At 41.5% G+C, this 25,314-nt stretch overlaps 1 protein-coding gene across 2 annotated transcripts in view; it reads right to left on the minus strand.

The window, feature by feature from the left end:
• Positions 1 to 887: 887 nt before the first annotated feature.
• The window catches only part of poc1b (POC1 centriolar protein B), a 35,651-nt gene continuing 11,224 nt past the window's right edge, over positions 888 to 25,314 (minus strand). Inside the window, exons 11-13 of one of the 2 annotated variants that reach the window (XM_058076232.1) lie at positions 2,104 to 2,136; positions 1,495 to 1,935; positions 888 to 1,376 (exon numbers count right to left, since the gene is read on the minus strand). In XM_058076232.1, the coding sequence (XP_057932215.1) occupies positions 1,260 to 1,376; positions 1,495 to 1,935; positions 2,104 to 2,136 (591 nt within the window). In that variant the 3' untranslated portion in view covers positions 888 to 1,259. The remainder of the gene's footprint in view (positions 1,377 to 1,494; positions 1,936 to 2,103; positions 2,137 to 25,314) is intronic. The other variant, XM_058076233.1, reaches the window with a different exon arrangement.

Consider the following 25,314-nt stretch of genomic DNA (forward strand, 5'->3'; position numbering starts at 1 on the left):
CCAGGAAGCTATTATCATGTTACAAGACGACAACACAATGCATTAGTATGTGTGTTTGTGTAACAGGAGGCCTGTGTGTACTTGAGAGGATGGAAGTGAAGGTGGGAAGTTAACAGTTTGCACGTGACATGTTAGTGAGAGCTTGTTTCCTCTTGAAACATCAGGATGGGTCAAAATATTAGGAACCCACCTCAATAACAAACGAATGATCTCTGTGAGCGTTGCCATCCTTTGTGTTTTTTGTGTCGGAGTGAAGTGGCCAGTAAGTTTTCTGCCATAAACAATGTTTTTCCTGTTCTGTGGAAATTCCCTGAAAATGATCCCACTGTGGAACATACTGTATTTCCTCCTTCCTTCCCATTGGGAAGCTTCTACCTGGATCATGTTTCTGACAGCTGATTGGTGGAGCAAAAAGCAGCTGGCCAGGTTTTCTTTGCCTTTCCATGCTCATGTTTCATGTTTTCCACCGCATCTGCTTTGTGCGCCGTGACACATCCCGTCCTCCCTCACAGGCCAGCGTCTCCGTGGGCGAACCGGATCTAGGCTTTTATGTAAGCGGGTGGAGGAGGAAAACCATGAAAGCCGAAGAGGAAGTGAAGGATGTGGTGGAGAGCTTTTTGGTTTTTACGGCTTCCTGCCAATGCTGGCCACAGTTCCTCCACTAGAAGTCATGACAAGTCACACAAGCGTCAAGTTGCGGCCATATTGGCATTGTTACAACAGACCTACAAGAAAGACTTGTCCTCAAACATCAACACATGTCCAGAACAGATTTTTGGTTTTGCCTGCATTGCATAACACAGTTGAGACATATTTCCCCCATATGGTAAAATGATGGTTTTGTTAACATTATTGGTTATGGTTTAATTTGTTTTGAACATGTACAGTATATACTGTAAGTTCTACCTGAGTACATCACACAGTACAGTTCACAGTTCCACATATTATATCGCAAATGAACAAACGGTTGGTACCATTGGGATTTTGGGGGTAGACTCTTCCATTGATGAAATAAATTCTTTTGTGTAGACTTCCTGGTCAATGAATGATAACTATGACTAATCTGTATGTGTTAAAAATGACCTTTATTTACATAACTTATATTTTAAAAGAGGATGTCATTGTAATTGTGCAATTACATGACATTTACTTGTGAAGGTAAAGCTTGCAAATGTCTTGTTTTCATGCTTCTGGAGGTAGAAACAGAATCACAGGGACATCTAATATGCTAATCATGCTTTGTCTCATCTCAGGTGGTGCTAAGGCGGTTTGTCCGTCTTGCTGCTGCCTGCTCCTTGTGTTTGCTGTGCCGTTGGGAGACATTCTTGCAGCTTGTCCTCTGTCATAGTGAGACGGTCCTCCAGCAATGAAATAGTCTGACGTAGAAACACCACAAGAACAAAAAATGAAAAAAATAAACTTGTTTTTAGTGACTTGGGACACATTAAATGTGGACACATTTAAGCATTTTACACAGTAACAAGTGGGACAGACCTGTGTGAGGACATCCAACTGTTGAACAATGTGCTCCAGGATGGAGTTCAGGGGAGGCTGAGTGGCTTGATGACCGTCAGGATGTTGCTTTCTGGGCTCATCCTCTCTTCGCTTTCGTCTACTTCCTTCTCTGCTCACTTCGGTGTCCCGTCTGGTCTTCCTCTCCCGATGTTTTCGTCGATGTACTTCTTTGTCTACATGGGTGTCCTTCCTGGCCTTGTCCTCTCCTCGAGTACCTTCGCGATCCACTCGGGTGTCCCTTCGGGTCACGTCCTCTTGTGGTTTTTGTCTACTACCTTTGTAGGCCGCCCGGGTTTGGACCTCTACGTCCTCACTGCTGCTTTCCTCCTCTGTCGTGTCTTCCTCTGTACTGTCGTCATCGTCCGTCATGGTGGCGGGACGATGAGATGGAGCATCAGCGGCATGGACGGGGCTGTGGTGCTGCAGGTAAAGAAAGTGGGAAAAGATTTTAAATGCTGCACCCCTAATGCTATTACTAATAAATTACTTTCCAATGTTTAGAGCATAGAAAACATGTTTACGACCTTCTAAATACGGCTTTAAACATGATTTGATCCCTCTAAAACAGGGGTCTCAAACTCAATTTACCTGGGGGCCACTGGAGCTAGGGTCTGGGCAAGGCTGGGCCGCATCAGGTTTTCCAAAAAAAAAGAAAAAGAAAACGCATTTATTAAAAACAGAAAAATATACAAACTTTTTCAGTGCTTTGGTTCAGATTTTCTACAATAAAAGCTCTGATAAAACATTCCACTGTTCTCAAATATCTTAATTTTTCTGCACAAAATAAGATGAAAAATAAACAAACAAATCAAGAATAAAGAAAATCAATCAATCAGTAATAAATAAATATCACAATAATAATAAAACGACAAATAATAAAAACTTAAGAAACCACATATCAGATTAAAATTAACAAAGCATTATTAGAGCCCTGTAGACAGGACAAAACACGACTATAGTCACATTTATACTCTTTTTATTTACAACATATTGCGCAACTGCAGGGTCTTGAGACACACGCTAACTCGCAAACTATAGAGCTAGCGACTTAAACGGTAGCCTTCAAGTTATTTCCTTTAAACTTAAATAGCCAAAAACTTACCACTTCCACACGGATAGGGAGGATAACTATTAACAGTTATTTAACCTTTAACATGAACATTAATCAAATGTAATAATTTTTTCTGGGTACATGATACCATACAGCATCCATATCAAACTTGTACGGGCCGCACTAACATTAAACTTTCATATCAAGGCAGGGGCCTCAAACTAGTGTCCTGCGGGCCACATTTGGCCCGCGGGCCGCGTGTTTGAGACCACTGCTCTAAACCAATATAACACCCCTACAGTCACCTTTACACTGCTATTACCGAATACAATGGAATAAACCATTTAAGACACCAATAGGACTCATGCTTGTATGTCTTGCTATAAATGTCTTCCCTAGTGAACAGAGTGGGTGGCGCACAAGAAGTGACGTCAGGGGTTCAGACCGGTGTTTCAGCTTGCCGTGGATTAGGGTTACAGTAGCACGTGGTTTTATTAGGGATTATTGTGCCTGTTGTGAGATCATTCAAATCTGCAATAAAAGCCCAGTTTTTCCAGAAATCACGCCTGGGGTTTGCGTGTCTCACTGAAGATTACAGTAACATTACTGACATCTAGTGACCAGTGTAGGATACTACTTCTTAAATGTTTAAGTCAGGCAAAAAATATGCTTAAATATGCGTATTTTTGACTGATAGGCCGCATTTAACCACAAAAAAAAAAACGTGATAACAAAACCACATAATTCAATCAAGTATCTATCTCACTATTGGTTTTTGTACCTAATGAAGTGTCCATTGAGTGTCCACTGTTTCATATAGAATACACACACAAATAAAGTAGTGAGGGTTGTCTCAAGAGGATGAAACAGGAAGGAAGAAGAGGGTGTCACACATTCCAGACCTAATAATGCACAGAGAAATCAATTCCGGTGTTCCTTCCTGCACACTGTCCTGTATTCAAAGAGAAGTTAGGGGGTGGGAAGGTCTAATGATGGAGGGAACAGGAGCGGAGGAAGAGGAGGTACTAGGCGGAGGTGAACAAAGCTGTCAGTGTCTCTATTGCTTGTTATCTGTTCTTCATCTCCCTTCCTCCTCAACACATCTGGCTGACATCTGTTTAGCTCATTTACACTCAGTGGATTCCCCCCTACCCCCAAATACAGGAAGTTTGGGTGCAATCAAATGTTTAAGAGCTAACAGATAAGGAGCAGCAGGCCGTGCCGGGTGAAATTCAACGTAAGAACACAGTCCATGCTAATAAAGCTATTGAAGCAAAGAGCGACAACATGCTGAGTTTTAGTAAATCAGATCATTTCTACAGTGGAAGGTGGCAGCTGTAATGAATTACATGTGAAATAATCCTTAAGAAAGCCTTAATTAAACGACTCTTTGTATTTTATTTCTGTTCTGAATTGTGAATCATTCTTGGACTTGGCGATGTTGTACAAGTCCATGTACATATGCATACATCCGGTTATCAAATGTTGGATAAGACCCGAGAGCACAACTACTGGCCTGGCATGCACATTACAGTTTTTGCCACAGCTGTGTTAGAAAAAATGGGATAGTTTTGCACTTGACTTTTTGTAAAACCTTTCAAACACAAAAAGGAAAAAAGGATATCCATCCATTTTCTATGCTACTTATCCTCATTAGCGTTGCAGGTATGCTGGAGCCAGGGTGCACCCTGGACTGGTCGCCAGCCTATCACAGGGCACATATAGACAAACAACCATTCACACTCACATTCATACCTATGAATACAATTTGGATTAGGCTGCTAAGCTAGTATTTAATATATATTTCACGTAGCGTCCCTTAGCATACTCACTAATTATTCAACGTTGTTGCGAAACCGAGCAACGAGCAGCAGCTCTGTCCGTCTGTCCAACGGTCAACTCTGATGTCTGGGATAAAAAGGCAAAAGGTAACTAAGAAAAAAAATGGTCTTAAAATAACCCCCCCCTTCATTTGGAAAGTTGTTCACAGATGTCTGATCAAACAGCTAATTAGCATGCAGGCTAGGATTAGCTGTGCTCTCTTGGCCGCCAGGAGACCTCTGACATGGAGGAGCTGTTTGATGTCGACTCAAGGGTCTTCTCTGATGTTGTTGTGAAACACCTGAAGCCTCACACTGGTCCCCAACGCTGCCGCCAAGGCATCCTCATTTGTGACCTTATTGCAACGTAACTCTAAGACATAACATAAGTACATGAAAAGCATACTTATGCATATGAAAATAAATGTGTAAGCTGTCAGGTACATGAAAATAAGAAAATAACAATTAGATATTTTTTTGTTCTTGTTTGGAGAGTTTTTTGTCATTTTTTTGAGCAATGGTCTTAAACTTTTGATCAGCTGATGAACAACCTAAAATTATTTTTTTGTCTCACTTCACCTTCTTGCTTTTGGAAATTGTAGCTCTACTACCTCTACCTCATTAAGGTCCAAATGTGAAAAATGCATATTCTAGCAATTTTTCAACTGGTCTTAAGATTTTAATCAGGTGAGCGTATGCAACCATACAAAAGTGGTAATACGGGAAACGGCCTGTACATGCTGGTATTTCCTCAAACACAGGCTACTTTTTAATCTGATTATATCAGCATGAACTACATCCTGCTGCCTTCTTATCTAGGATGTCACAATGACACAATGACAGATAAGGACCAGCGAGTCATCTTGTTCACGTTAGTGGGTCACCACTTCTACCGGAACCACACAAGAAAGGAGGATGTATTTACATAACTTACTTGTATAGCTACAGCAATGTTATTATTGTAGCAGCTAACATGAAAAACGATTTTTACCTGGTGGACTAACACGACACCACGCTAACCGCTTGTCTGAGTGGATACCTAGCTCTTGGTTTTGCAACAAAGACTCAAGAAGATGCTGGTTTGCCGTCAGCATGTTTTACCTGAGGACTGGAGCACATGTCTTGTGCAGGCAGACGCGGCCATCCCAATGAGTGCGGACATCTTAAGTGTTGGTGTATATATGCTGTTGTTGTTGGCGGAACTAGCAGAAGTATATGTATCAATGCGCTTGGAAAAAAAGTTTTGTTTTTGTTATTTTCATTTTTTTTGCATGTTCTCCCCGTGCAAGCGTGGGTTTTCTCCGGGTACTCCGGTTTCCTCCCACATTCCAAAAACATGCTAGGTTAATTGGTGACTCCAAATTGTCCATAGGTATGAATGTGAGTGTGAATGGTTGTTTGTCTATATGTGCTCTGTGATTGGCTGGCGACCAGTCCAGGGTGTACCCCGCCTCTCGCCCAAAGACAGCTGGGATAGGATCCAGCACCCCCGCGAATGAATGAATGAATGGTCAAAATAGGTGTATCCCAATGACATACATTGTTAGCTAGCTCATATTAACTCTCATGTTATAATGCACAAAAAAGGGAAAGACATATGTGTTAATGGATATTTCCAAAAACCTAAAACTGTACTTTTTCGTATATGTTAATATAGGCGTGTATAGCTTTGTGATTGACCGGTGTGTTCAAAGTAGACTCTGCCCCCCGTTGACTCTGAAGTGGATATCAATAATGGTTGCTACAAGTCGTTAACAATGAGTTTGTACGAAGAGATGTGATGCAGTGGTGGTGATAAGCATCTGAGCAGACAGGAAGTCAGGTGGCAGCTCACTGGGCAGGAGTTCTCAAGAGTTTTTCAGAAAGCTTTATCGCGAAAAGACGGCTCATAAGAAGAAGCCTTTATTTTTTTTAAAGCGAAACATGAGGCGCCTCACCACTCAGCACCACAGACTAAACACCTGCAGTCGGTCGCAGCCACAACAACGGTGGAGTAAACAAACTGTTTGCACAAGATGTGTCTTCTTTTGTTTGGAAGCCAACGCTGAGGAAGTGAAACACCCGCTGTGTTTGTCACCCTCCCCTCCTTCAGGCTCCTCTATCCGGTCTGTCTCTAACATCCACCCACGCTGGTACCAAAACATCCTGCTTGGCGGCCTTTCAATGACAGCCGACAAGCAGCTTGGTGTACACATGAATGACACCTCAGCCAAGGCCTTGTTGCGCCACAGTGGCGGCTCAGCCAACAAGGCTCTTTCAAAAAAAACAACATAATCTATTTCTGCACTCAAGGCCAGACTATTATTGAGAGTCTCATTTGTGGTGTACAGTAGGTCAAGAACATGCAATGAAGGGTTGGTTGGCAGCAGGAGAGATGCGAAAATTGTGCTAAGTGGTCTGATCTTTGACTTCAAGTATCTTATTGAATATGATTTAAAACAACAGAATGACGGCACAGAACTCCACCAAGGACAAACAGACATGTTCTTTTGGGAATTGAATGTCATTAGGACAGTGTTTTTAACCTTTTTTGAGCCACGGCACGTTTTTTTTACATTGGAAAACATCACTAAGTCTATAGGAGGAACGAGCTCGGTGTTGCCACACGGACCGATATTACATTGCTCTGTTTTTCTCTTTCCGAATGACTTTTCTGGAAACAATGGTATACATGGAAAGGAATATTCCAATCTCTTGTCTACATGCGTCGCTATAATCAACCAGAATAGTCAATGGGGCATGCCCAGTAAAACGTAAACACCAACATCACGTGATACCGACTTCCCCGAGTTGTTCTTTTACTTGTTGGAATAACTCCGTATTGCCAGTTTTTTGTTTGTCCAGTCTTGAACTTTAGTTTGGATCAAAAACAAACTTTCCGTAGCAGTCTAGTGCTACGTCTGGAGGTGCGTGTTACGTCATATCTGAGCATGTGATATGATAAATTTAACCAGGAAAGGATCAAATTCAAGCTTGCTAATATTTTATAATTCAACTCGGTACATGTTTTATGTAGATATATATTTTCTTTTGACTTATGGACATATGAATGGCGTGTAGAAGGGTTTAGATTCTGTTCCACAGATGGCGCTAATGCACACAAAAGCTGCTTGCCAACCGCCAATAAAGTACAGAAGAAGAAAAACGCACCCTGACAACTTTCCATTTGAGCAGCTACAAGATACCTCAATCGGATTGGGGATATTCCACCCCTGTTAATCCCATTATATATTCATTCGGATTGGCACGATTCTTTCGGAATGAGGTGTATACAAAGGCTAAATTCTTTCCGTTTGAGCAAATAAACCAAATGCAATTGGAATATTTGGGTCCACGTATACATGGATATTGACATAATATTTGCAAATGATGATTAATAAATGTTAATTATAAAAAGTGATATTGGATAATTCCTCACGGCACACCTGACAATTTCTCAAGGCACACTAATGTGCCGCGGCACGGTGATTGAAAATCACTGCGTTAGGAATACCGGCATGACACTCCAAAGAGTGGAGCATCAGGAGCAGAATAGTAAGAGTCAACAACAGCTTTTATCCACAAGATGTTCGGCTGCGGAACTTTGTCGGCCGAGGGGGCCGAGGGGGCCGAGGGCGCACGCGCGCGCACACCTACACACACACACACACACACACTGCCCTCTTCACCATTTATAGGTGAATACTCAGTCCAGTAAGGTCCAGCTCCTTCACATGGACATGTGGAATATTGGTTAAATCAGTAAACTGGGCCTTAGTGCTTAATTTTGAACCTCATCATGTGCATGCATGGTATGACAATAAAGAATACTTGAAACATTGCACCTATTGATATTAAATGAATCAGTGCTCAGTAAAACAGACAAACTTTTGTTGGTGCCTATAATCCCTAGTCCCCAGTACTGGGGTTTTAAAGGTTAATAAAGGGGTTGTTTATCATCTACCCTGCTAACAAGAGAGGGCTTCAAATGAAAGCATCTTCTAAAAAAAAAAAAGCTGCTTTGGAGGAGCTTTGGTTTGGCGAGGAGCGCATTGGAGTGTTTTGTTTTGTAAACCTCTCCTCTATTTTGCCACTTGTGTTGCGTGAAGAAGCCTTCAGTGGATTGTCTCACTTGAAGAGGGCGAGAGTCGTGATGGAGACAGTCCTCATTATTGGACTATGGATAAAAAAAAATAAAAAAAAGGATCAGACCTGATACGGCGTGCAGCTCATACACACAAACTCTCTTTTTGGAGAGCTGCTTCATTTGGATACAACACATGAAGAGCATGGCTTTATGTGTGCCTCTTGTCATGAATATTTGTCCCCACCTGTATAGTGGATTGTGAACAACCATCATACACAATATGACAGCTGCTTCATGAATACACTTATGTACAAAAGTCTTCATGAACTATGATTTTTGTTGTTTTCACGCCATTTTAGTCAACATACATGCATGCATATGTTTGCAATAACAGCCAATAAGGGTTCGGTTCCATTTGCAGTAGCTTCAACTCTTTTTATTGTCCAGATGTGCGGTTCTTAATGTGTCACAAAGAGCCTTACATACAGTAAATATGGGGGAAAAACTGTTTGAGGGATCTTGTGCAAATAAACATGGCAGTGCTACACTGTCATTGTTATAGGTTGGTTTATATTAATGCAAGTATTTTACAGTAGTCTAAAACATGCATGTAAAATAGTAGTTCAAATGGTGTCAATTTAAATGAATGGTGACATCTTATTTTTGCTCTAAACCAGGGGTCTCATACTCAATTTACCTGGGGGCCACTGGAGTTAGGGTCTAGGCAAGGCTGGGCCGCATCAGGTTTTCCAAAAAAAAAAACCCTGCATTTATTAAAAACAGAAAAATATAGAAACTTTTTCAGTGCTTTGGTTTCGATTTTCTACAATAAAAGCTCTGATAAAACATTCCACTGTTCTCAAATATCTATTTTTATTTTTCTGCACAAAATAAGATGAAAAATAAATAAACAAATCAAGAACAAAGAAAATCAATCAATCAGTAATAAATAAATAATAATAATAAAACTGCAAATAATAAAAACTTAAGAAACCACATATAGTTGGTGGGTAGACAAATAATTTTTTTCAGATTAAAATTAACAAAGCATTATTAGAGCCCTGTAGACATGACAAAACACGACTATAGTCACATTTATACTCTTTTTATTTACAACATATTACGCAACTGCAGGGTCTTGAGACACATGCTAACTCGCAAACTAGAGCGCTAGCGACCTAAACGGTAGCCTTCAAGTTATTTCCTTTAAACTTAAATAGCCAAAATGTACCACTTCCACACGGATAGGGAGGATAATTATTAACAGTTATTTAACCTTTAACATGAACATTAATCAAACATAATAATTTTTTCTGGGTACATGATACCATACAGCATCCATATCAAACTTGCGCGGGCCGCACTAACATTAAACTTTCATATCAAGGCGGGGGCCTCAAACTAGTGTCCTGCGGGCCACATTTGGCCCGCGGGCCGTGTGTTTGAGACCCCTGCTCTAAACCATATGAAATATTGAGACATTTTAAGGTTGTGTTGATACCAGCTCCTGCAAAGTCTGGCCACAGCTAATTTTTTTGGATTGGTCCAGGACACTTTCAAATAAAGGACAAAATTAACAACTTTTAACAATTAACAACAATTAACAACAACAATTACAACCTGTATTGGAACGTTTAAATTTTATTTTTGGTCAGGAACAGGTTAGATCAGGTGTCATCCAGACACGGCGCCTGTGTTCACTGTCTTTCAAACTGATGATGTGCACTGAAGTTGCAACATGGGAGTCTGTGTGTTGTGTTTGGGTCGCAACATCGTGACACTGCTGCTTTTTGTGGGCGGGTTAACCTCCACCTCTGATGATGATGACTCATCCTTGGCATTCTTATATAAACGGATGGGGTTTCTTCTTTAAAAACCATGCTAGACACACTTTTATTCATATTTACTTTACCAGCCTAATTGTGTTCACACCTGGTTGAGTACCAGTGAGATCTTATCAAGGCCTCAATAACCACCTGCACCACAAAATGCAAAATGACATTTTTAATCAAATAAATTTGCAATAATTTCATTAACATGATTACACCCAAATGTAACTCCGAGCCATCTCTTGTTTTGCCTTGTTTGTGAGTGGGTGCAGCTGTAACTCGATCAGCGGAATGCTAGCTGCTCCAGACAGGAATAGCCTCCATTCTGTCATCATGCAGCATCACCTCGCTCGCTTTCTGGGCTTCACTCAGCACAGACGAGTTATAGCCAAGTGTTATTTCAATGGAACATTCTATTGTTGCCATTGTAAAATTTAGTCGGAGCGTGACCGCCTTTCTAAATGTGTCACCGCTGATTATGAAAGAGGAAGGTGACACACCCAGCCAACGCAGAATAAACACGCGCGATACTCCACAGCTTGTTGTAACACTTGTAAGATAAAAAAACACAAGCAATAGGGACTTTCATCAATTACACTCAAGCAACATAAATGAGCATCAGAAACTCTAATTTAAAAAATAACAATAAAATGAATGATTGTGCCAGGATATTGCCAGGATTCTAACAATGCTAACCACGGTTAGAAAGGAACCCAATCTTCTGTTACACGACCTGTGGATACTGAAAAAAAGTCAGCATTTGTTGGAAGATGAGCAGAAGTAGCTTTGATGCTAAGCTAAGGATATCCCTTAAGTAAGTTATCTCATTGGGCAACCATGACACACGTCGACTATGTAGCCTGTTAGCTTCCTTTGTCACTGGCAAACAATAGCAACTAAAGAGAGAAGGAGAGTATTAGGTGTTACATCAATTGCTTTTATTGCAAATGTTGATCCAAAATCAGAGACATTTGAAAACGTTGAAATAAGATTTTTTTTCGAGATGTACATCACACTACAAAGGAGTTTGGTGGGAGAGGAATGACAGTAACTGTGATAGTTTCTTTAGTAAGTAAATAGGTATATATCAGTGCATGAAAGCAACAGCTTTGCCAAACGTGGACAAGGTCATGTCCAAGGCCTACAGAAACTTCAGTTCCCTGTTATCTGTGGTGGCGCCTCTGCGGTGGCGCCTCTTCCATGAGTCAGTCACTCATCAACTAAACTTCCTTTTTTGTTACATAAATATCACTCATTGATACAACACTTCCTCCTTTTACTTGTGTAATAACTCCACTATGTGCTATGATGCACTGACTCATCACTTCTAACCTAATTCCGAGTATAGTCATGGATATAACCATAAAGTTGTTGCCTATTGATCATCACCTGTCTCAACATGCATCACAAAATATGTTGATGTCAGCAATGTCTGCAGTCGTTGTCAGGGTGACTGATCAGGACAAAATATGAAAGAAGATTTTTAAACTTCCCTTTTCATTCAGCTCATAGGAACACTAATATTCAAGGACATAAGTCATATTCAGAATTAGATAACACTTGGTTCATCTAAAATTAAATCTTTTAAAGGGATTATTTAGTTCTTTTTGTTCTACTCAAATATTAGTCAGTTTAAAGCTCAGTCAGTTGTTGGCATACAATAATAAATGTTACGTAGTATATACCGTCAGGCCAAGCAGCACGTGGCTTTGGCGGTGGCCGAGGCAAAAACTCAGGTGTTGGAGGAATTTGGTGACGCCATGGAGCACAACTTTCGGTCGGCCTCAAAGAGGTTCTGGCAGACCGTCCGCACCTCAGAAAGGGGAAGCATTGCCCGGTCCACACTGTTTACAGTGGGGACAGGGGCCTGCTGACCTCAATTGAGGATGTAGTCGGAAAGTGGAAGGAATACTTTGAGGCCCTTCTCAATCCCACTAATATATCTTCCATAGAGGAAGCAAAGTCTGTGGACACATACGTGACAGTTCCATCACCGTGGCTGAGGTATCTGGGGTGGTCAAAATGCTCCTCAGTGGCAAAGCTCCGGAGGTGGATGAGTTTCGCTCGGAATTCCTCAAGGCTCTGGATATTGAGGGATTGTCTTGGCTGACACATCTCTTCAACATTGCGTGGAAGTCGGGAACAGCACATTTGGATTGGCAGACCGGGGTGGTGGTCCCCCTCTTTAAGAAGGGTCACACTCCTCGGCCTCCCTGGGAAAGTCTATTCCAGGGTGCTGGAGAGAAGGGTAAGACTGTTGGTCAAACCTCTGCTACGAGAGGTTCAATGTGGTCGCAAAACGCTGGACCAGCTCGAAACCCCCACAAGGGTGCTGGGGGTGCACAGGAGTTTGCCCAACCAGTCTACATGTGCTTTATTGTACTTGGAAAAGGCATTCGACCGTGTCCCTCGCGGCACCCTTCGGGAGAGTATTTCAGGAGCATGGCATTGGTGGCGCGCTACTACTGGCGCGGTCCTTCAACAAACGGAGCAGGAGCTTGGTTCGCATTGCCAGCAGTCAGTCAAGCCTGTTACCAGTGAATGTTGGCCTCCGCCAAGGCTGCTCTGTCACCGATTCTGTTCACAATTTTCATGGACAGGATTTTTCGGCACAGCCAAGATTTCATGGGAGTCTGGTTCGGGGGCCTTAGTATCTCATCTCTGATACTGGCGGACGATGCCTTCGGGTTTCGAGCTGTGATCTTCAGCGTTTAACGGGACGGTTTGCATCTGAGTGTAAAGCTTGAGGGATGAGACTCAGCACCTTCAAATCAGAGGCCATGGTTCTCAGTCGGAAAAGGGTGGAGTGCTCTCTCCGGGTTGGGAATGAGGTACTGCCCCAGGTGGAGGAGTTCAAGTACCTCGGGGTCTTGTTCACAAGTGAGGGAAGTTGGGAGCGTGAGTCTGCAGTAATGCGGTCGCTGCACCGGACCGCCATGGGGAAAAGAGAGCTGAGCCAGAAGGCAGTTCATCGAGAACTGTTTGTGCTCATTAGAATAGCCTTCAACATCTGGAATAAGATGATATATATTTATATTATCTTTTAGTTCTATATTAGTGTCATGTAAAAGTCTCATAATTATTTATAATGTCATCGCACAGCCTCCAGCAATAATTCAGTTTCCTAAGCTAAAGCTCAAATGAGGCTTAAACTAAAAACTCCAAGGCCCTCATTTCCCAACCAAACTTTCTTTCTTTTCTCTTCTGTCTTCACTTCAGTTTCTTTCCCACCCAGTCTCAAGTGAAGGCGAATCTTTTCACATTGAGGATGTGAATGAGCGTCATTGTGGCTTTGCATGGGATTAGCCCATTTTAAAGCTTCTAAGTAAGACTTTACCCACATTATTCACATTTTAACAGACATTCCCACACACACACGGCAGGTGTAAGTCAAACTGTCAAACATACTATAGCTATGTGGGCTGCAATGCTAATGTTACAGTAACGTAAATGTAACACATGTAACAGGAATTCAAGCATCCACAATTGAATACAACTCAAACAGTGTTCTTACTCCAAAAAGTTTCAGTGAATGTGGTTAGGTCAGGCAACTTGGCTGCGCTCCAGGCTGCATTTTAAGATTTGTAGCAAAGCCTGCTCAGAGCTCGACAATAACGATGTACCGATGGCCCGGGGCAAGTTAAAACAAAATTCGGGCAAGTAAATCCAATCAGTGATATTCCCGTCAGGCAAGTGCACTTTGCCATGCCATACTGCAAAGAGTTTTTTTTAAAAGCGGTTCTTGTTGGGTGTTGGTAAAACACGGACTGCGTAATTCCGGTGGTAATTTGCAAACCAATCCTTGCAAATCTTGAAATGGACCAATCAGAATCGTTTATTTAGACCGCGGTCCGTAATCCACAGTCCGCGTTTTACCCACACCCGTTCTTGTTCGCAATCAACCAATCAGCGATCCTTTGACTATGAAAACATCTATCATGGCGTCCCTGCCAACATAGTCTAATTCTTCAACAACTTGTGAAGGAAAACACCAAAAAGTGATGAAACAGTGCCTCCTAAACAAGTATTTTATTAGCGGCAGCAAATCAAATGATGGCACAGGTGAGTGAATTACATTGCTGTGACAATTTGAAGTGGTCACAATGAAACACCACCGATTAGATCCAATACCAAGTGCTGATTTTGCACAAGCTACAAAATCTAGCGCTTCCATTTCTCAGTGTATTTTTCTCACCTTTGCTTCACAAATTATTGTTTGACCATTGAGCATACACAAATGTGTCTATTCAATAATGTTTCATTGTGGTGCACAGCTTATAAATATTACTGCTTACTACGACTACGATGTGTAAGGTAGTATGGCATGCCATGTTAACATACGTTTCAGACATTCCTCCAAATACAATGTGTCAGTACTATTATCTGATGAATTATCAGCATATTCGGGCAAATAGTTCTCACCTTATGGATTCCCCATTGGCAAGTATTTTTTCTTTTTAATGTAGAGCCCTGCGGCTTTTGTATAAAGTGGTGGACCTACATGGGGCGGGATCTCGTCCCTCAAAAGTGGGGCAAACAAGCGAGGGAGAAGATATATTTTGATCATGTTTGGTGTTCACAAACAGGTTCTATGGATACATATTGCTGTTAGAACATTTTTAAAAGTCACTTTCACATTATTGAGGACCTCTAAATTGAATACAGGTATCATAACAATGACTTTTAACAGTGAAAAGGTCACTCGTACAACACAGCCATTGTCAGTGGTCATGTATAAAGATAGGGGAGCTATTATAATAAAAGTACTGTATGGCCAATTGAAAAGGCCGCCTATGAGACAAACCCAGCACTCTTCATTCCAAAATGCCAAACTGTGGGATGCTACTAGCAGGTGACTAGAAGACTGACAAGTGCCTGCTGATTGGTGTGCAGGGCCAGCCAGCACGTCCACAACTATGCTGCGTTTTAGGGACGGATGGTAGGATGGCTTGAGTGGCAGCCACAGCACCGAGGGGGGTTCGAGATCATGCTGTGACTTTGGCCTTCACAGCACAGGCATGAGGGCACAGAGAAAGTGACCCCCATGCGCTGACAGCCACAGGTGGGCTTTGTGGTCTGTCATTGCTGCTCATGTAGCTCCATCGTGCATCTCATGAACAGCAAGTTGGGATTTTGGGAATACAATTCTTGACTTAGTGGTTAAATACAAGCAAATTGAATTAATTCCTCTTACAAGCATGGTCAAAAATGTCAATGTTGTAATGTTGTTGGACCAATGGAGCGTGTCCGGATTCTTCTTCAGGTCAAAACTTGCACTTGCACAATCAAACCAACACAGCTTATTCTTCTGTTGGACTCGCAATTTGCCACCAACCATATTGAAGACGTTGCCAGTATAGCAAGACAATCACACTACGATTACTGAAAGACTCATTCATAAGTCACAACAACAAATAAATACACGTGTACAACATTTGCAGTGCATGCTCATCTGGAAAGTCCATTTCCTATGGGCAGAACACAAAGGGGTCAGGTCGGATCCCAGCTGGATGAGCTAAATTAGGCTGGCATCCGCCGCTAAGACTTAGCACATGGAACAATGTGATGCATTAGGATGACTGTGACAGATCTCTTGTGAACAGCAGGAAGTGTGTGGAAGGTGTCAGGTCATCCCGGTCAGTGACACTACGGTACAAACACTTCATATTCCAGAAGTAGAAATGTGTTATCTTGGCTGTTGTTTTACAACAATAACTATAATTTTAAAATCTGGCAAGGCAGGACAATCATAAACATGTGCATAAGGTTGGTTTTGGTTAAAAAAGCTTTTTTTTCCATCCCAGCTCCAGCTGCTGGATGTGGTGGGGCACTGGTACAGAGCCGCCCCTCTCTTGACATGCAGAATGTGCCCTGTACATACATGGGGGGCCCCATTTTGCGCAATGGGGCAGGTGAGGGAAAAAATAGCACAATTCATCCATGGTGGTGGATTCAGCCTTTTACAGCAAAAAGTGTGGTTTGATTGCAGGTTAAAGTAAAATTGTATGCAAGCAGACTGCAAAAGCTAAAAAGAAAAATAAATTCCACAATCTGCAGCTTTATGTATCTGCATGTGTACCAAAATGCAATAGCTTCTTCCTTTGAACATGTACCAGCATTACACAAAATTTTGTGGACATTCTTGCGAAATCCTCTGATCTAATCAAGAAACATTTTAAACATAACTATGATTCCTGCTTGGCATAGTGCTATGTCTCACTTGCAGTCTGATGTTCACCACATTGAAGCAATTGCTATGGATAGTTAAGTTTACTTGCAAAGTAAGTCTTGCCTAGAAAGTGTTAAGCCTGCATGGTATGTGCTCTACCTGCTAGCCAAAAACATGAGCGATTAACAAGATTAACAACATTGTGTCCAAAGCTGATCACTCAAAGGGCCAAAATGCTGCTGCACTGAGCCAATTTCTGTCAAAGCAGCAGCACTGATGCATGAAATGAGCGGTCACAGTCCACCTCAAACAGAATCAATGGGCAGAAGAGGTGGTTTCAGTGGCTTGTGCAGATTTGAAAGTTGAAGGTGGGCGGTAAACGGGAGGAGGATCTATCTTTTGGATATCTGGAGATGTGACAGATTAGCTGGCAGAGGAGGCACTTTGTTGATAACCCTGGCTCTCGCCCACCTCCTCTATAATCAAAGGCAGGTTTTCATGTGGGCGTTGAGGCTAAATACCATCATGGACAGTTGCATCGCTGTCTCCGTGCACTGCTGCTAAATCATTAGTTATAGTGCATTTTACTGTAGCTTCAACCTGAAATTTCAACCAAATATCTATAACTTTTTGTAATAAATGTATTTTAATATTTATATATTTCAGTATTTCTAACAGCAATGGTTAAAAAATACCAACATCAATGACACTAACTACAGCAACCTGCATTGAATGTACTCAGTGGACAATATGGACCAAAAACTGGGGTGCTTTTTCATTCAGTGGAACAATGGAGCTTCAGGTGGTGCAGGGTCATCAAACGGCGACCGGGTATGTACCAATGGTTACGCAAGCAAGCCAGCCAAGGTGACGAGCAGAAGGTGCATCAGCAAGAGGAGGAATGACAACATGACCCCGGAACTTAAAGGGAGTTGCGTCCTGCCACGCCAAGACGACAACCGGGAGTATGGCGCTGTGTTACAACACGTTTTTCAACAAGTTTTTAAAGCCATTTTTCCCACTGCTGCAACAGGAACCCGTTATTAGCAATGGGTTGCTTTTCCTTTCATGAGGAATGCAACAGGAGCGCAACACACATTGCTCATTGCTCAAAATGATTTTTTTAATGCTCTGGATTCGAAATACCTCCATATTACTGCTTATTCCTTGCCAACTTCTTCCACCGCAAACGTGGTAGCCTGTTTGCTTGCCTGCGAGCTTCTGCTCCGCCCCTCCTCCTTACAGTGCAAATCCAGTCTATTTTGATATCAACAATATGGTTGGTTTTTATATTGTGCTTAAAGTAAATCGATATATCACCCAGTCCTATTTACCGTAAATACATTTGCTACCACAGTTTGTAACGAACATCATTAAAAGTCAACAGTGCCCATGCATCCATCTGCAATGTTGAATTTTGTTTGTTTTCTGAAGAATGCATTAAAAAAAAGGAACTGAAAGAAACTTATGATGCCACAGCCTGGAAGGACACAGACTGTTTCCCACCAAAGCAGCTGGCATCAGATGACATAATGCAGCATAATAGGCCACCGTGAGAATGCAGAGAACACAATAATTGAAGTGGAACACACTGATCCTCATTCAGGTCAAAATCGTGACAGTACGACTTGTTCCGGCCATGTCTCATGAGACCTGAGAGTTGACTCTTTGGAATGATGCGATCCATTTATGAGGGCGGAAAAAGGGATTTTCTATGAAGGCTGAACTGTAGACTTCCTTTCATTAGACTCACTTGTATTTGTACAAAGTTTTCTGGTCACAAGGAAACCGACGGCACCAATGTGGCATGAGGACGGTTCACAAGACCTAAATTGTGTTGGCTGTGTCGCTGAGTGTGTGAAATGTAAACAACTCTACAAATGTTATATCTACAAGGACTGCTCAATTGGAGACAACACCGATTTGCACAACAATTTCTCATAAATCATCAACTGATCATGCTGAGAAAAGAAATTGTTTATGCTGCATGATGAGCAAATGGTCACTGCAGAACAGCAGGTCGCAGGCTTACTTTTATGATGCATGTCAGAAAGTATTTATTATTTCGGCCTTTCATCCACATGGAAACCAAGTTCTGGGCGTAAAAGTGACTGCAGAGGTGTTAGTTCATATCTAGAGGGCTCTAATCATGTTAGGGTTTTCTATTCTCTAACTAGGAAAATATTCCATTTATAAATAAGGAATCCTACTTCACAAAAACTGTATAATTTTTATTATTAACCGTGATAAACGAGGAATTACTGCACATGCAGATGTAGTGAAAATGCAGTCTAAGTCTGTGGGTCATATTGTTTGTACCTTGGTTTTTCCATGTTGTGCTTTTACCTCTACTTCCTAATCAACAAGTCAAGCTGGTTTTAGACAAGCTAAGCTCCAAAGATGGTGCAGCACAAAGTCCAAACACAATAAAAAGCCTCAAATCCATTAGGTTAAGGCAGCAGCCTCCAGTCATCTTCTAACAACAAGCTAACAACTGCAGAGCCTTTCTCACGTCAGACTGATCTTAGTGTTCTTCGGGAATAAGTCCACTTCAGAAACTAAATTACTGCTTCCCTTTTTTTCAAGTAATAAGGAAGACTGTCTATAAGTAGGACAGCCGTGTGCTAATCTTTTCTCACGTAATACATCCCAGCATAAGCATGAGTCAACGCTCTGCGAGAAGGCCAACCTTGACATGAATGGAAGTGTAGGCAACGCTGATTGGTAAATGTGCTGCATTAGCACTCCTGGCCTCACTGACTAAAAGTTTCAGAAAACAATCCAATATTTATCCAATCAGCATATCAACGCTTGCTGAATGCAGATGGGAATTCAAACTAAGGTGCTACCTCTTGCAGGAAATGACCAAGAACAGGTGGCGGTGTCCAGGGGGGAGATTAAATTGAGCCACATTGCTACACACAAGTGCCTCCTAATCAGCTTTAGCACTTTAGCTAATACCAAAAGGACTGCAAAGAACCTGTGAGAAACTCATTTCCATTGAGAGTAAGCTCAGGGCTAATTGTTGCTTGTCCAGCAAGAAGACAATACAGGCTTTAGGTTAGCCTCTCAGACGCTACGCTAGCCACCCAACATTGCCCACGTTCCCACACATACCGGGCAAAAAGCCACGGCAAAACACTAAGAGCCTTTAATAGAGACCTTTAACTCTGAACCTAGACAAATATGCACGCAAAAAACAACAAGTGCAGCTGATGTGCATGGTTCATTCCACATTCTAGCACAGTACCGCCTTAGCTGACTCAATCAATCAACCAGGCTCTTCGTGTAGGGTCAGACCTCGATGGTAGGGAATAAGAAAAGACAGTAGAAAGGTCAATAAGGTGTCTTTCTGTCAGCTGGGATGAGTTGCAGTGGCTGGCATAGCCATGAGACGTCTGCCCACACAGTTGACCAGGACACGTTTGAGAGAAACAGCAGACCACACACAGACACACTTCTTAATAACACTTTTTAGGGCTGTCAAATGATTACAACTTTTAATCACAGTTTTTCAATTCATTTACCCTGATTAATCACCAAGCCACACTAAATACAGTCTGAAATATGCCAATTCTGACTGTGTTTTATTGAAAGAAAGATAAATTACAGTGCAGGATTATGTATATTTGTATGTATTACCAGCACCAAATCGGTAACAAGGTAACAAGGGACATCATTGGGAGACACCTACTTCGCCTACGAAACCCTCTAAAGAACCTCTAAGAATGTGTTATATACATGCTGTGATCATGCAAGAACAATTACATTGATGATAACATGAAATACTTTCAGTATTTTGCCGTATTTTGATGATTTAAAACATTACCGGAACATCTTTCCAAAGGCGCATTGATTTCACATCCGTTCATCGGAACTAACACTACTTTGGTAAAATGCATAAAACGTGTTTAAAGTTTAGTTTTGGTGGTGTTTGGATTGCATCGCTGTTGATGTGTTCAGCTCAGAATAAAGTTAAGGGGCAACATACTATGTGACTCTGTGGGGAGCTACACTGTGCTGCCTTCTGGCATATTAAAAGAGAACTGTGGCCTGCCATCATGCTAATTTGCTTATCCTTAACATTCAAGGCTAAGATGCTGGTAGGGATGATAAAGCCGGAAGTGAGTTTCCTGAGATCGTAAAAGGGATAATGGTAATGGTAATGGTTTTATTTCATTTGAACATGCATCAGATTACAATTGAGTGCATCACATAATCAGTTCACAGTTCCACATGTCCAAAAAGAATAGGAAGAAGCAATGCTTATTAAATCCTACCCCTCCATCTGGTACTTTTACAATCAGTAACTGTTACATTTGTTCACTTCCTGCTCTCCATAATACAGTTTAGAGGTTTTTTTTTTTTTTTTTTTTTAAATAATGCACCTCGTACCGAAGTACGAGGTGATATGACCATACAATGACATAATGGGTACCATAGTAAGTGTCAATATAGTGATATATATAGCACATCATGACTGGTTCAAGACTCTTCATCCTTGTATTTAGCAAACATCAACTGCTTGTATTGTTTCTTGAATTGGCTCATCGTTGTGCATTGTTTGAGGTCCTTACTCAATCCATTCCATAGTTTGATTCCACATACTGAAATGCTATGGCTTTTTAACGTAGTCCTAGCATATAAGTGTTTCAAATGTACTTCTTCCCTGAGATCATATTTCTCCTCTCTTGTAGAGAAGTATTGGATATCACTTTTTCAGCTAATGGAATTGTTCTGTGTATAGTGTGAGTGTGTATAGTGTGAGTGACAAAGGGCAACTGCACTTTTGGAATTTGTGTTTTAAATTAGGGCAAGATACTGCAACTGTTACATGTTATCATCAGTGTACGTGTTAATGCATGATCACATTGTGTATATCAAACAATACAACATTGTTAAAGGTCTCATAGTCAAAATCTCAATTATGTGCATTGTTAGCTAGCTCATATCTCATGTTAGAATGCACAGAAAAGGGAAAGAAATATGTGTTTGTGTTTCACATAAGGATTGTGAATGATAGGAAACTTTTTTTAAGTGATGTTCCCCTTTAGGTGTTAATTTCTGACCACTTATTTTCAGTTGGCATTCACAGTTGTCTCACTCTTGCAAGCAGAGAGACCCGAGAGATGGGTCTTGGTCCTTATTTGGTCCAATTCAGGGTTTGAATGATTGCATTCACATCTGATCAAACAAAATGTACAATTCGATGCTTGAAAACAGGACAGCACAAATTCTACATTCACCAATTGTATTAAAGCTGCCTTGCACTTTTGTCTTTGAATGTGTTCTTTCCAAGGTTCACAAGGTTTCCAAGGAGAAAGAAAGAGGTCAATCGGGTTAAGGCAAATCTGCAGACGACTACAAGATTTGACTCCTCACATGAGAAAGAAGCAAACAAAAAGCGATATTATGAAAAAAACATGAGGCCGTCACAAGGGACAGGCAAAGCACCAGGCTTTTCTATGCTCTGTCGTGCTCAGATTCTTCTAAGCAAGATGAGGACAGCTAAAATCAAGTCGCCGATCAATGTGGTTGTGACTGACTGGTTAGATTGAAAAACCACAGTTTGACTGTGTCTTTTGTGGTGGCCACGAGGACTTAAATAAAACTTCTTACATTTTTTATATGAAAAGGTACGGCATGAAATTGACAAAATACTAAAACCAATGACGTTTTGCAATATTTTTTATGTTCAATGTCAATGTAACATGTTCACATATAACAGATTGATTGAGCATTAGTAATGTCTTTTATTTTACAGAGCAACAGAAAATATGATGGATAAAATAATTATTAAACTGGCACTACCTACTGCGTCAACTGCAGAGGACATGGCATAAAAATAGAACACATTTTCTGATATGAAAAATACTGCAGCATATTGTTGTCACCCAAGACAAATATTTAACGTAAAAAACAGCAACTTTAATTTTTCTGGGTCTCAGGAGGCTTGTGTTGTCTCAAAGTGATGGATTTAGTTATGGGCAGATACAGTGTTCCCTCGCTCTCCCTGTTGTTGTCCTAGCTAGCTAGCTGTTGCTTGCTGTATTGGCAGTCAGCTGTTACTCGCAGCCGATGCTGTAAACAATAGCCAACAGTGCAACTATGAATGCCGCATGGCCGCATGCACTCCTTCCTAGAAAACCCACAACACCAACGAAACGCTCTGCACCCAAATGGCATAAGAAGCCAGTCGGACCCCAGACCAAGGGAAGGCAGAAGCTACACGGCCGGAACAAATGAATCCTCGGCTCACGGATTCTGACACGGGATTATTACACAATGGCAGATGCGACAAGCACCATCAAGGACACACAAACGCCACAGCCGAATGGCGAAGAGCTACGGTCAGTGAGTCAGTAATTTCTTTACTGATAATGATGTATTAGATGAATAATTACACCCATAAGTTAAACACTTCAAGTACTGTTACAATAAGGTTTAAATCAGGGGTCTCAAACTCGCGGCCGGTGGGCCAAATGCGTCCCGCGAGACGCTAGTTTGAGGCCCCCACCTTGATACCAAAGTTTAATGTTGAAATGACAGCTTAAAGCTGTGTGCACACCGGACACAATTAAAATGATTTTGCCCCGGACATACTGTTACCCCACCCTGTTACCCCGCCCTGTTTTGCTTTGGATTAGCAATGAAGCTAAAGGCTTATGACGCTGGGTACAAATAAATGCAGGAAATGATTTGGAATAAAACGGAAAATACACGTCAAGATAAAGCATCTCATTAAACATGTTGTTAAAGTTACGACGCTGCTCCCAGATGGAACTGAGTACGATGCTAACTTGCTAATTGGGTAAAATTATTAAGTTTCATGAATGTTCATGTTAAAAGGTCAAATAACAGTTAATACTGTACATTTGAATCGGAAAAAAATAATTTCTCTACCAACTGTATGTGGTTTCTTATGTTTTTCTTATTTGCTGTTTTATTATTATTTTACTTATTTATTACTGATTGATTGATTTATTGTGTTTATTCTTAATTTGTTTATTTATTTTTTTATCTTATTTTGTGTATAGAAAAATAAAAATTAAGATATTTGAGAACAGTGGAATGTTTTATCAGATATTTTGGTGTGGAAAACCGGAACCAAAATACTGAAAAAGTGTAGGGTATAGCAGAAGCAAAAGCATTGAAGATAGTTTTTTCATTGATTTTTTTTCCAGTTTTTAATAAATGCGTTTTGGGTTTTTTTTTGACAACCTGATGCAGCCCGGCTTCACCCAGAACCTAGCTCCGGTGGCCCACAGGTAAATTGAGTTTGAGACCCCTGGTTTAAATGAATGAATGCACCTTACACTGCTGTTGAGCTGAGCATACACATTGTGTTGAGGGCAAATCCACACCCCTGCGCCTGTTAAGTGTGTGTTGCATAAGGCTGAGATAAAAGGGAGGGACGGAAAGGTCCAGAGAGGTAAGGTGAGGCAGGAGCGGGAAAGGACAGGAAGGAATCCGAAGAGAGAATCCTCCTGAATTAGTGATGAGGTTTGCCCTCCTTTTGTAACTTTGATGAGGAAGATCAAGTTCCAAGACGCTGGCGTGTCACGGCCCAGCAGACTTCAGCTAAACAGTTAGCAGGCAGGGCAAAACTCTATTGACTCTGCTTTTCCTCTGCCGGTGTAGTCAGTAAAATTTAATATTATAGTATAATACTATAAACAGTATAGTACCCACAGCCCTTATATTTGAGAAACCATTTTATTCCATCATTTTGTCCAGGATCAGCACTTTGGAAAGTAAATGTAAATATACTTGAGAGACCGAGAATGTGAAAACTTTAAAAGTGTGAGACATGCCGGGTGCATGTTTGTGTGTTCCTGTGCAGCCTCTGGGAGTCCTTGTCCTGGTGGAAAGAAGGATCCCCCCCACCCCCGCACCCCCTTCCTCTCCTCGGAGCGCTTGCTATCTTTAGCTCGTTTCCGCCGCATCTTGTCACTCCTGCTCTCCTCTCCGGAATCTAAATATAGAATATAAACCTCCGGCGCAATTCAATCTCCCAACATCCCCCTGCACAGGAAGCTCGACACGAGGTGCAGCAATGTGTGTGAACGTGCACACTGTTGTGCAACAATCTCACAGACACACACACACACACAGATCAGAATTCCACCACAGACACACAATGGAAGGACAAACAACCGCAATGGAAGGACAAATAACCGCAAATGTCCGGGCACAGGAGAGCGGTCGTTAGAGGACACCATGTCTAGTCACTTTGGCGTCCCGTTGATCGTCTGCAGTGACATGCAAGACGGCGCGGGTAACACAATCACACCAGTCTGCTAACTAATCACCTCTTTTAACGCACAAATACACACACACACACACACAGACACATGCTTGGAGCTGCATTAAAACATTACAGTGTTACAGTGCTTGTCAAATATACTCAAACTTATCCTGAATATGGTGAAATCCAGCTTTGTAATACAGGCCTCAGGTGTAGTGGTTGGATGGGAGGATGTTTTTGTTTACGGTCAAATCAGGGGCCTGTTGTACAAAACTAGGATAATGGATTAAGCTGGGATATCTTGGTTATCCTGGCTCAACTTATCCATGATCTGGTTGCACAAAAGTGAGATCGTGGAAAGTGGGATATATTCTGACATACCGTATTTTCTGCACTATAAGATGCACTGAAAAATCAACGAGGTGCCTTTTGTGTGCACTGAGTTCCAAAATCTGTAAAAATTTTGTTGTGCTACTTCAACATTTCCTGCTGACACAGGGATGTAACACTGTGCAGCGATAAACCAAATAGAGAACATAATTACATACTAACTGCATGGTGGTTGACTGGTTAGCACACAAGAGCTAGGAGACCTGGGTTCGATTCCCTCCTCAGG

The sequence above is a fragment of the Doryrhamphus excisus genome, chromosome 6, assembly GCF_030265055.1.
Source record: "Doryrhamphus excisus isolate RoL2022-K1 chromosome 6, RoL_Dexc_1.0, whole genome shotgun sequence".
Lineage (NCBI taxonomy): Eukaryota > Metazoa > Chordata > Actinopteri > Syngnathiformes > Syngnathidae > Doryrhamphus > Doryrhamphus excisus.